This window comes from Linepithema humile, chromosome 3 (assembly GCF_040581485.1).
Source record: "Linepithema humile isolate Giens D197 chromosome 3, Lhum_UNIL_v1.0, whole genome shotgun sequence".
NCBI lineage: Eukaryota > Metazoa > Arthropoda > Insecta > Hymenoptera > Formicidae > Linepithema > Linepithema humile.
Window position 1 is genome coordinate 25,968,405 of NC_090130.1, and position 12,625 is coordinate 25,981,029.

Genomic DNA, 12,625 nt, shown 5'->3' on the forward strand with positions numbered 1-12,625 from the left:
TTACGTAAATTATGCTAACTTTGATAGCAAAGTTTAAAGTATAAGTTATTAATCTAGAGTAGCGCTCGGAATTAGTCGCACATTTCGGGCCGATTCCCGAGACGACGCTTCCTGATCATTTATTTTCGTCTGGCCGCTGGCGGCCGAGCCGCCGGTAGCTTTGGCTCAGGAGTGTTTTATATAAGAAATAGGCCGGGTTGTTGAGACAAATAGTAATATTTTCTTTGCTACATAAATAATGGTTATTTTCATTAATACATAATATATATATATATATATATATATATATATATTTAATTATTAATTATATATTGGCCCAGCTGGGACTCCAGGGATATTTAAAAAAAAAATTTTGGATTTAAGCTTGGACCGTGACTGGATTATAGAAATAATTATAGTACAAACAAGCAAATATCTAGGAAAATTATAGACCCTAGCAAGATTCCAAATAATTTTTCTGAACAAATTCCGGGCATAATCTTTGGCCGACCAGGATTCAGCGATAGCCTGTTTGATTTAGGCGTCCCAAACTTTATAGGCCCTAGCTAGATCTTCTACCTGGAATATTTTACCCAGAAATATTTTTCAAAAAATATATAGGGCCTTGATTGTTTCCAGACAAAATTTCAACCTGGAAACTCGAAAAAAATTTATTACAAATTTTTTCAAAAGTAAAAAATAAAAATGTATACTTATTTACCGATTCTTATTTTATAAATTCTGCATAATAATAATTGAAAAAATGAGTTAAATTTTTTAATATAGCGTGGGCACATAGTGCTTGTGAACTGTTTTTATTTGCAGTATTTAATTAATAAATTGATATTAATAGTATAATTTGTATTTTTGAAAAGTTTGATGCAGACATATATATTTTTCTGACATATTCTATAAGCAAGCGTAGAGTTCTTATACTTACTGTGGAAATAAACGCGTTATCAACATAAATTTAAAAAGTTTATTTTGCAAACAATTTTACAAACACAGACGTAAAGTTAAAAATATTACCGTACAATGAATAAAAAGAATATCAAAACACAGTAGCAAAAAAAACAGTCCTTTTTACAATTCCAAAGGTTGCGATTAAATTATTGAATAGTATATATTCAGTACTACACCAAGTATATCAAACACTTACTACATTTATATTGTTAGTTTTTTCATAAACAGTCATTAAAATAACTTTTAAATATTTAAAATAAATAAAAAATAAATTAAAAATAATTTTTACATTTATTTTTATCGACAAATCCGAAAAAACTTTTTAATCAATCCAATACAAATAATTAATCAAAAATATTTTCTTTTTAATTTTTATTATATATTTTATATATTTTTATTTATTTCGTTGTTTACATTTGAAATATACATCATGTAAATAACAACAACTTTATTATTTCTATTTTCTTATTAAATAATTTTTAAACCACAGTTTGTGTTTTAATTTTAAACATAGTCCACATTCCTCCTCCTCAAAAGATTACACAAAATTCCGTTTCTAGTAAAAAATATTAAATTCTTTATCTAAAACAAAAAACCAAGGTACGATGATATCATAGAAGATACAAAATCTATCCTTTCGTCATCGTTGTACGTCTCATAAACCGTTCAAATAAAAAGTCGAACTCCGTTTTGACCTGTTAGCGAAAAATGTACTTCTGTTACGGTTGCGTTAGCCACATTCTGAAATATAATAGGTTTAAGTAGGGACATGGCAATGGTATATTTTATGCAAATGTACTAATAATAATAAATAGAACTAATATAATACATAAAATTTTACATGCATATATTTATCAAAATAACAAAATATTTTAATTGATATTTTATAATAATTTTTTAATGTGCAATCTATAGCATATAAGATAAAAAAATTAAATAAAAATTTTTACATAGTTACGAAATTAATCATAGTAATGCATGTGACATCAGAAACAGTGACAACAATTATTTTAAATAAGAAGATTTTATAGTTCTAATTAACATCTATAATAAAATTACTTACATCAAAACGCTTCTTCATTAATTACAGCCGCCACTTTCTTGTTTGCTAAGATTGTTACGTGATTACACTCGATGTAATGTACTACTACCTTGTTTTCAGTTATCTTAAACGTTATAAAATTTATCAAAAAATACTGTAAAATTTGATATATTAAATAATTAATACTGATAAAATGTTGTCAAAATACCTTATACAAGCCATAATCCTCTTCGAGTTCAGGTGCATATGACAACGTAGGTTTTAACAACGTTATGGGTGATTTAATACGCGGTAATGTAGAAAATTCATATTGCCGAATAGCCAGTATATTTTTATAAATTGTTGCATACAGTGTTTGCAAATTTGGGCGCGACAGAAGTGAATTTACTTTTGAAAAGTATGTGGCAAAAATTTCAAATCTTTCTTCCCAAGTTTCACATTTTTGTAATTCCAATAAAACCTGTCAAATTATACGTCTTACTTTTAAAATCAACTTATTATAAAATGAGAAATATTTACAGTATAAAACTGGCAGTAAAAAATGAGTCATACTTAAAATATACGTAATCAAAAATATATTAATGTAATTAGTCCAAAAAAAAAATAAAAAATAAAGTTATACCTTTTTACTGATTTTTGTTTCATAAATCTTGATAATATTAATCATAATATTAATCTGAAGTTCTACATCGCTCATGCAGGTAGGCATATAGAGTTCACAATGCATTTTTACAAATTCCGGAGCACCATCGATGAGAACTAATCGACTTTTAGTACCCACAGTCTCCAATCTTCTTACTAGTTCAATTGCAAGTATAGAACCGAAAGAATATCCTGTTAATACAATTTTCTTTTCGTCTTTTAATCGTGACGATATGCACTGAAAAAACAAAGATAAAAATAAATTTAGTTAGTAACTTTTGCATCTATCAGCTAAAAATCCTTTTATATTCCAAAATCATACGACAATATATAAGTTTTAATAATAATAAAAATAATTGTTAGAATACACCATGATGCACGGATAGCACTGTAAAAATCCAATTTTCGATAATGATAGCGTTATGAATAAATATGTTTGAATAAAACTGTCTCCACGTCTATAGAAAAATTTTAATAATAAAAAAACAAAAAGGTAGGACAAAAAAAATTTTGGAAATATGACATAAAAAATACAAATTTTAAAAAATCTAAACGCATAGTTAAGCAAAGCATTAAATAAAATATTGGAATAAAAACAATATAGATTATTAATAACTGTAATTATATAATTTTGAAAGTTGTTTAATTAAAATTGCATACCATTAAAAGATAATCAGCCATTTCGGATATAGTGCTGGTAGCTCGGATATCGCAATATTGCAAAGATGTTGCAGAAAATTTAATTCTTGGTGCTAAATGATTATATATTGTTCCACAGCCATCAATTCCTGGTAGAAGAAATACATGAGTCGAGTTATCCTCTGTGTTGGTCGCAAGATTTAAACAAATTTCTGAAATAAAATCTTGATTTCTCAAAACACCAAATAACAATTTCCATTCTTTCGTAAGAGTGGGTTTATTCTTATGAGTTGCCGTTTCAGTTTGTGTCTCGTTGCTATTAAACTTTACATTAGATATTTGACTCAGTTCTGCAAATGTGAGGTTTCGCACTTCTTGTGCAGTGAGCAAGATATCAAATTCTCTTTCCAAAGTTTGTCTAATTTCCACAGCCATCATGGAATCCATTCCAAGTTCAGCCAAAGGTGTACTTTGACTAATTACTTTAATATCTCTTATATCTATAACATAAAATTCATAGAAACATTTTGACTTATTATATGTATTATTACAAAAAAAGTTTTAAAAAATATTCTACATAAAAGTGTGCGTGTATGGGTATATATGTTTGCATTGTGTTTTCTATACGCATTTGTGCGTGGAACAATGACTTTTGGGATGCTGTGATATCGAAGTAATTAATGCACGCAAAAATGATCACGTTCTTAGTATGACAGAAAGAAATCTGTTTGTTAATTCTTACTCATAATATTAACAACGGCTTCCACCATGTTGTCTAATCCGGATAACCTTGTTTTTTTTTCACTTACGATCATGCTGCTTACGATCGGTCGATTTTGGAGCAAAAATTTCTCGAGTTCTACAAGGCAGGAAGATATTTTTTGCTGCAGGGTACCGCCGATAACAAACTCTTTATTGTTTTCCTGCATGTCAGCGACGAGACCTACGTCACCTACAGCTCCCCATTGAATTGCCAATCCGGGTAGTCCTTCTTCCGCTCTTTTTTCGCACACTCTTTCCATGATGGAATTGGCCATTCCATAATTAGTTAGCTCAGCGTTTCCTCTTCCGCAAGAAACGGAAGAAAACACTACAAAATGTCGAAGTTTTAAACACATCTTTCTAGATGCTTTATCTAATGTCTGTGCCGTCCAAGCCTTCGATATGAAAGATTCCGTGAAAGTTTCCATGGTTTGGTTCTTAAGTATACAATCTTTCAAAACCACGGCAAGATTAAATATTGCATCTACTGGTGCTTGTTTCTCCACCATTTGTAGGAAGTGTTCACATTCTTCGAGATTAGCAAGATTTGCGTCTTTAACTATCTGCACGTTTACACCGTACGATTTCCATAACTCAATCCTCATTCGCTGATAGCCATTTTTTATTCCAATTCTCGAAGTTAATATAACATTCTTAGCGCCTCTAAGTATCAGCCAGTCAGTTAACTCTAAACCAAATCCACCCAAGCCGCCTAGTATAACGTAAGTTCTATCGCTGAGACAGTAATAACGACGGTGTGCAAGAACAGGTGAATCCAAAGATTTAACATCCTCTTGTATATTTAAAATAATCTATGAACATATCATTGTATTAAAAATATGAAGTTTACATATTACGCACAACTTTTTAAATAATAATTTATAATATACGTTTAATTGTAAACATACTTTTCCTATGTGTTTACCGCTTGCCATGTATCTGAAAGCTGCTTCAACTTCCGTCTTAAGAAAAACTGTCGCTTGAATAGGTTTAATGTTTCTATTTTGTAAACCTTTAGCCATTAATTTCGATAACCGAGATTTATTTTTATGATTACTGGTAAACATTGCATCCAACAGAACTGGATAAAAACTGATTCCTTTTTGAAATAAAGACATGCTTAGAGAATTGTTGGATAAAATATCAAACTTTCCAATTTCTAAAAAACGACCCCTCCTTGCCAAACAGCGAACAGACGCTATAAGTTTTTCTTCCGCCAATGAGTTTAGTACAATATCAACGCCGCGACCGTTTGTTTGTTTCATTATCATTTGCTCAAAACTCGTGTCTCGCGAATTTCCAATATGCTTATCGGGAATAGCCGGAAACAGTTTTCTGATGAATTTACGTTTTTCTGCAGTGCCCACAGTAGTAAACACTTGACATCCTTCCTGAAGAGCGAGATGAATGGCTGATTGTCCAATGCCGCCAGTACCACAATGGATAAGTACTTTATCACCTTTCTTCATTTTTCCAAAATGATATAAGGCATAATAATTAGTGCTGTAAATGCACGGCACTGTGGCCGCCTCTTCAAATGTCCATGAATCGGGTATATTCCAACATAATTCTTTATCTCGTACAACGACATTCGCTATGCACCTAAGAACATAACAATATTATTATTATTAAATAAATTAACAACATTAATAACAACATTAATATTAAATTAATTAAATTAAAAATTAAAAAATTAATTAAATTACTCATTATACAATTATAAAATAACGACCTCGTATACAAAAAAGCAAAATAACAGTTTTATTAGACTAAATTTTTAAATCATGTAAGTCAATAACATCAAAAGTATTATTCACAAATCCTACAATAAATTAAAGAGTTGTACATATATAATATTATATAGTTTTGTACTTATTGTCACAAAGTCCCATAACTCGCTGACCATTGACATCAAAACCGACATATTCAAATCCAAGACTCATGCTTTGTAATCGTCTAAATATTTCGATATCCGACGTTAATTTTCCTGTTGCTAGCAGTACATCTTTGAAATTGATAGACGAATAAATCACACGTACTATATCTTTGCCATCAGAATCGATTGATATATCGTTTTCCATCCAACAAAAAGAACTTAAATCACCACGAACCTGTAGGAAAATGTTCGTTAAACAAGTAAATAAATTCGTTAGATAAAGTGCGGGACATTTCAGAAAAATTTTTAAAAATATTTGAAAAAAATAATTTGCAATATTACTGTATCAATAGCACTTTAATAATAATTTAAATTTTTACAAATGGTTTAATATACCGTTTGACAGACATAGGCTGTAGTTACGTATTCTACTTCTGGATGCGGTAATCGCAAATGTCGGTAAGATCCCCAAATTTTATTAGGTCGCAAAACGTTAACAGTCATATCTTTTTGTAATTGTTCCATATAGAATGGATCTTGTAGAGAAAATTTAGGAGCATGCTTGTCCTGAATAAGCACACCTCTAACCAGCTGTCCACCAGGCTCTTTTCTCAAGCAGTTAAGAAAACCCAATAAACCGCATTCAAAGTCCGTTTCTCCAACAATTACAATTCTGCTATTGCCATCGTGTTTATTTTCGTCGTCTACAAGTTGCTTCAAGTCTTCGAGCCAATTGAAATGATTATTATTTATATAGACAAGAATTGTTTTTGTTATTACAACCTTTTTCTTCAATAGTATAATTATTTCTTTATCCGTACGCTTTTCCAGAATAACATTTAATGCATATTCACTCAAATATTTTTCATATTTATTTTGCATATTTAGATTGCATTTCTCGCGTGTTAAGAGATAACCTCCGTCCCTCAAAAGTGGCAAAAGTTTTTTTAATGAATTCTGATGTTTCGTCAAAAGATTAAATCCTGTAACTATCAAAGCTTTGTCGCTTACAAATGGTTTGTTGAAATTTGCGATCAAAACATTTGAAGACAGTTCTGCTGGATTGAAACGATTCGGTGATGTTAGTATAGCAATATTTGTTTGAATTAAAGGAATATCAGCAAGAGCTTCAATCAGTAACGTTGATGATAGATCTTCTAACATTACATCATCTGCATCTTCCACTAGCTCTATGGCTGTTGCTTTAATGATCTGATGATCCTCTAGCGCCAGCTGCGTCGATATTCGAATTGCTTCACTTAACGAAATATTAGCGCGATCCTGATGAGCTATAAATTTATGTTCTTCGATGACGGGATCTCCGATTGGTTTTCGGTGAGAAATCGAGATAGCTTTCATGCCACGTATCTCTATTCCACCTGATTTAATTACGTCTATTTCTTTATATACACGTACTGGTAATTCTGCAATTTGATAATTTAGAAATATTGCATTTTAAATAATAATTTTTTCAATATTTATTTAATTGTAAATAAAAAATTTATGTTTACTTTTTTCGGATGTCACGTCTCGCAATTTTGATGCGTGAAGTGCAGGATTAATTACCAATTTTTCAATATTTGTTGGAATATATAAGTCTCTGGTATCTTTTCCAATTATAGACATTTGCAGCATGTTGTCCATGAATGTCACCCAATTACCTGTCCAAGTGATGTGTCCTTTGCTGCCTGAGACTGATGCGCTATATAAGCCACAAAATGCACCACTGTATTGGTAACCGCGTAGCCTTAATTCCTTGTAAATGTCTCGAGAAGTCATATGTTCTTCCTCGTCAGTATCCACCGACAACAGATCATTCGGCACCATTTCTTGTTCGGCATTTGATACAGCGTGTACTTCACCTGTTACAGCAACGCTGTCTCCTTCGGTGACTTCAAATTTGCCGCTTTCTACAATAATTTTGCATGGAATATTACATGTTGTTGTAATATTATTTAAAGTTTCTTTAGAACAAAAAAAATTTTATACATACCTCTCTGTATCACAATTGTCAAATTAACAGAGCCATCGTTTGATAAAAGAGTAGCCCGAATAAATTTTATATTTTGAAATACTATTGGTACTGATGTGTATATTTTATCCATTATCATTCCAATTGTTTCCCAAACAAGCACTAGATAGCATGTCGCAGGTAGCAAATTTTTTCCGTCAATGACGTGACCGGTCATATAGCTATAATCTTCGTTATCTACCTTAATTTCTATTTGTCTTTCTTTGGATTTGATGGTCTTTTGCTTTTGATAATTATTTACAAACCAATCTTCAGAATGGTCCCATCTAATAATATTAGAATGTTTGTTTATACATTTATATGTTTATTTTCATATGCAATAGGTTAATTTTAAAAACAAATTGTACCTTATAGATGGAGAGATCATAGGAGTGCCTCGGCTAACTGGAAAATTCACCGGTGGATACAATTTAGCAATTCGCGGTTGAAGACCATAGTTATAGAGTTCTCCAATCCCTTGCAATGCTAAATTGATAGCATTTTGTTCATTTTGCTTAGTCAATACAATGTTCGTTACTTTGGAATGTACCGATTTTATCAAAATGTCATGAAAAATGCTAACTGGTGCAATTTCGATAATTACAGCGTTATCTGGGATTATATGCGTTGTTTGATTAAACAAAACTGTATTTAATATACTACGCGTATGATAATTTGCTGAGCACAATTTTGATGCTGGATTGGACCATTCGTTACGAGGTACGGAGGTGCTGATCCATTTGGGACTCCTTTTTTTTGGCTGTGAAATTATTTCGTTCAAACTTGTAAAAATCTGCGATTTCAGAGAAGCGAGGTAACGACTGTGATGCGGTATGTTGTTGCAGGAGATTGCTTTCACGTCAATGTTGTTGTTCTGATAATAAAAAAATAATAAATATATATTAATAAATGCGAAAATTAATATTAAAAATTAAATTATTAGTTGACTATTAAGAAAAACACTACATACATTACGTATTATTAAAGAAAAATCTATAATTTATAGAAGATAAAAAATCAACATACCTGCATTTTTCGCAAAAATTCTTGAATGGATTTAGCGGGGCCAGTTACAACATTGTTGTTATGGTTGTTTTTGCATATTATTTCAATATCCGCTGGACATATATCTTTAAGAGATTTGGAATCCAAATTGATAACTGCGGTAGAGCTATGAACTAGTTTCTCTTTCACACATGCTAAACCAATAAAGTACGTTGACAGAATAGTTTGTTCCATAGTGAGACACCCGTCTGCGTAAGCACAACCAAGTTCACCAGCAAAATGACCAATTATATAATCCGGAATAATGTCTACAGATGTTAAAAGATCTACTAAGCCAATCTACAAAATTAATAAACAATTTTATCATTAAATATATTGCATTAAACATAATATTTATTATTAACATATTTTACAATAAAGCAAACATAATATAAAAAAGGTATTAGTAAACTCAAATTTGCGTCTATTAGTATATACAATATACTAATGTGCAGTTTCGAAGTATAATACCTGAATGGCGATGATACCAACAAATGTTTGTAAAGTGCTTTTCTTTAATTTTACATCCATTTTCGTCAAAATATTTGTGATACTTATATCATACGGTTTCAAAATATTATCACACATTTTTATAGCATTTGCAAATGCGTTAAATTTTAATAACTCTTTACCTGATAAAATTTGAAAATTCGTGTATTATTTTATTATTTAATTTGTACATATAAAAAATGTTGAATGTTGCATACATACCCATTTCTGGCCATTTCGATTCTGCAAAGGCAGAGAAAATGAAGCAAGTAGATCGTTTTATGCTTTTACAATTTTGAATTTTTTGTATGAAATTTTTTTGCCGAGAATCCAGTATAATGTATCCTCTCCATGAATGACCATCTATGTCGTCTGTGTGAATGTCGTGTAGTAAACGGATGTATTCTATATCTATGGGATGATTGACAATCTGCAAAATAAATGTTTCAAAAATTTATGTAATATACGTAATGTAATGTTTTTTGCTGTTAAAAACGATGTTAGTGCTGTTGCTGAAATAGTTACATCATCTAAAAACAATTTCACTGATTCTTCCGTGCGTCCAGACAATATCACAAGTCTTGGTAAATCATCAGCAGGTGCTCCATTATTAATCTTTTCCTTGACATTCCATTGTAATAACATGTGAGCATTGGCTCCACCAAAACCTAAAGAATTTATGCCTACATAACCATTTTTAAGCGGCATTGCTTCTGTGATGACACGGATGCTTCCATCCATTAAGGCGTCTATATCGTTCCGCGGTGATGTAAAATTAATGTTTGGCGGTACAAAACCGGTTTCAAATGCTATTATCACCTATAAAAATTATTAAATTTTGAAATGTAAGTTTGAATTAATTATACTTAAGTACTTGGTTTTTTTGTTGTTGTTAGACAGGTAAAAGATTAATAACACGGAATGTAATATTTGCTACTAAACGTTTCAACAGAAAAATCTTTATGCCTATTTGTATCAAAAGATAATCTTTTTTGAATAAATAAAGAAGAATTTATATAATTTATTCTATTTTATTGATGGAATTAGTAATTATAACATTTAAATAAAAACATTACCACTTTTTAATATTCATTTTGAGCAATGTGTATAGTCATTATTGTAAATATTTCTTTCTGTCTTTAAAATGTTACATTGAAAGTATATAAGTATCAAATTACATAAAAGAATTATTTTGATAATTTGTTTTAAATGTCTTAATTTGTTTGTTATTCTAAATTGTTTGTCTGTATGTTATAATGAAATAATTTCTTAAATAAATTGTTTTACCTTAGCGATTTGTGTGATACCGCTGGCAGGTTCTGCATGACCAAGATTAGATTTTACGGATCCTACCATCAATGGAGTTTTTCTATTTTGACACAGAACGTTACGGATAGCATTGATTTCTTCAGGGTCGCCAGCTCTAGTAGCAGTACCATGTGCTTCGATGTAATCCAAATAAGATGGTGGTACTTCGCATTCATTGTAAAACTCTGTTAATAAAGCACTATGCATGTGTGTCGATGGAAATAATATTCCTTGTTCTTTGTAACCGTCATTATTTAGTTTAATCTGCTTACATACAGCATAAATTCTTTTTGCATTTTTAGCTTTTTGAAGATATACTACCGACACGGCTTCGGCACGCGAATAACCGCTTGCGGCAGTATCAAATGGCCTACAATATCCATCGGAAGATAAAACACCTAAAATTATGTACGGTATGTATTCTTTCAATATAGTATATCAGATTAGCTTGTATTATAAAATCAAGTAATTTGACTGAAAATAATACCAAGTCGAAAAAATTGCATATTTGGAATAGGATGTAAGCAAAGATTTGTGGCTCCAACTATTGCATCCTCGCATCGGCCTGACATAATACAATCATATGCAACTGCGATAGCGTATAGACTAGAGCTACAAGCACTATCCATTGTATAGGATGGTCCTTTTAGATGGAATAAATGAGATAGAGTATTTGCTGCTGCATATTTGGTGCATCCTGCAATGGTTCCGTCGTCTATCTAATTTACAGGAAATAGTGATATATTTATATAGGTCATGTAATTACAAAAATCAATATCTAAATAATTTAATGTAATTATTTTGTACTGTTATATGTTGATAAAGCAATAACTTTTTTTTATTTCGTGGTCTTTTTAGATCCAAAATATGAAAACATATTTGCCACTGTGGGTTCACTGCATTCAAAAATATTTATGTTGCTTATCTAATAGCGATATTTAAGCAATAATAAATTTATACATGTAATGAATAATTATTATAATTTATCTAAAATTATTTTTTACTATCTATATCAATCAATGATTTGTTTCACCTGTAAATTTTTATACAAAAATGTCTCTTGTGATTCAAGGAAACTCGTCCCTATAATTACTGCAGTATTTTTTCCTCGTAATTGTTTTGGATTGATCCCTGCATCGACAATTGCTTCGTAAGTGTGTTCCAGTAACATTTTTATCATAGGATCAAGTATATTTGCTTGTTTGAAAGATATATCAAAAAAATCAGCATCAAATTTTTCCAGATTATTAATTGTTCCCATGCGAGTTGGTAAGTTTGAATGCTCTATCAAATATATATTTGTAAATTGTAACTGTTTTGTGTTTTGTATATTTAATATTGTAAACCTATAGTTTAAAGTATGTCTTTGAAATGTTGAATTATCTACTGTAATTAATGACAAATGAAAAACCATTAATCTCAGTTAAATATAAATACAGAACTATAATTTATAAATTAATTACCTATATTCCATCGAGAATGATTTGCTTTAAGAAGATTAATTTTGTTGAATAGATTTTCTTGTAATTGTTTTATATTGTCTGAGCCTGGGAATCTACCAGCGATACCAGAAATAACGATTTCGTCACTGAATTCGGTATTAATGTACGATTGATATGTTTCTTCGGTATCCATAATTCTAATTGTTTTATTGGATATACTAATGCAGAAAATTTGATGCAAATATACTTATCTTATTTTATTTGCTTTTACTTGTTGCGATGTCTTTTTATGATATTTGGATTTGAAAATGCACTGTGTCACTGTAATGTTGAATATTGTTTGAAGACTGGGCGATGAAGCGCTGAAGTACAGTTTTTATATGCAAGTTGATGTGATTAGTCATTTCGTCAAATTTGGGGGACTTTAA

At 30.4% G+C, this 12,625-nt stretch overlaps 1 protein-coding gene across 1 annotated transcript; it reads right to left on the reverse strand.

Annotated features, from left to right (window-relative positions):
• Nucleotides 1-621: 621 nt before the first annotated feature.
• On the reverse strand, nt 622-12,625 carry LOC105680116 (fatty acid synthase-like). Its single transcript, XM_067351566.1, has 19 exons — nt 12,219-12,625; nt 11,789-12,039; nt 11,243-11,474; nt 10,735-11,153; nt 9,973-10,266; nt 9,670-9,877; nt 9,430-9,590; nt 8,941-9,258; nt 8,283-8,788; nt 7,897-8,201; nt 7,415-7,813; nt 6,300-7,327; nt 5,900-6,138; nt 4,936-5,629; nt 4,008-4,839; nt 3,287-3,765; nt 2,607-2,864; nt 2,193-2,444; nt 622-2,108 (listed from the first exon to the last, which is right to left on the reverse strand). Exons 1-19 carry the CDS (start codon nt 12,388-12,390, stop codon nt 2,007-2,009), a joined length of 7,149 nt encoding a protein of 2,382 aa, XP_067207667.1. The 5' UTR covers nt 12,391-12,625; the 3' UTR covers nt 622-2,006.

Coding starts and splice junctions, on each gene's coding strand:
- LOC105680116 (XM_067351566.1), bottom strand. CDS start 12,390: ATGGATACCGAAGAAACATATCAATCGTACATTAATACCGAATTCAGT. Junction 11,475..11,788: donor TTTTGTATAAAAATTTACAG/GTGAAACAAATC, acceptor CCTGTAAATTAG/ATAGACGACGGAACCATTGC. Junction 11,154..11,242: donor TATGCAATTTTTTCGACTTG/GTATTATTTTCA, acceptor ACATAATTTTAG/GTGTTTTATCTTCCGATGGA.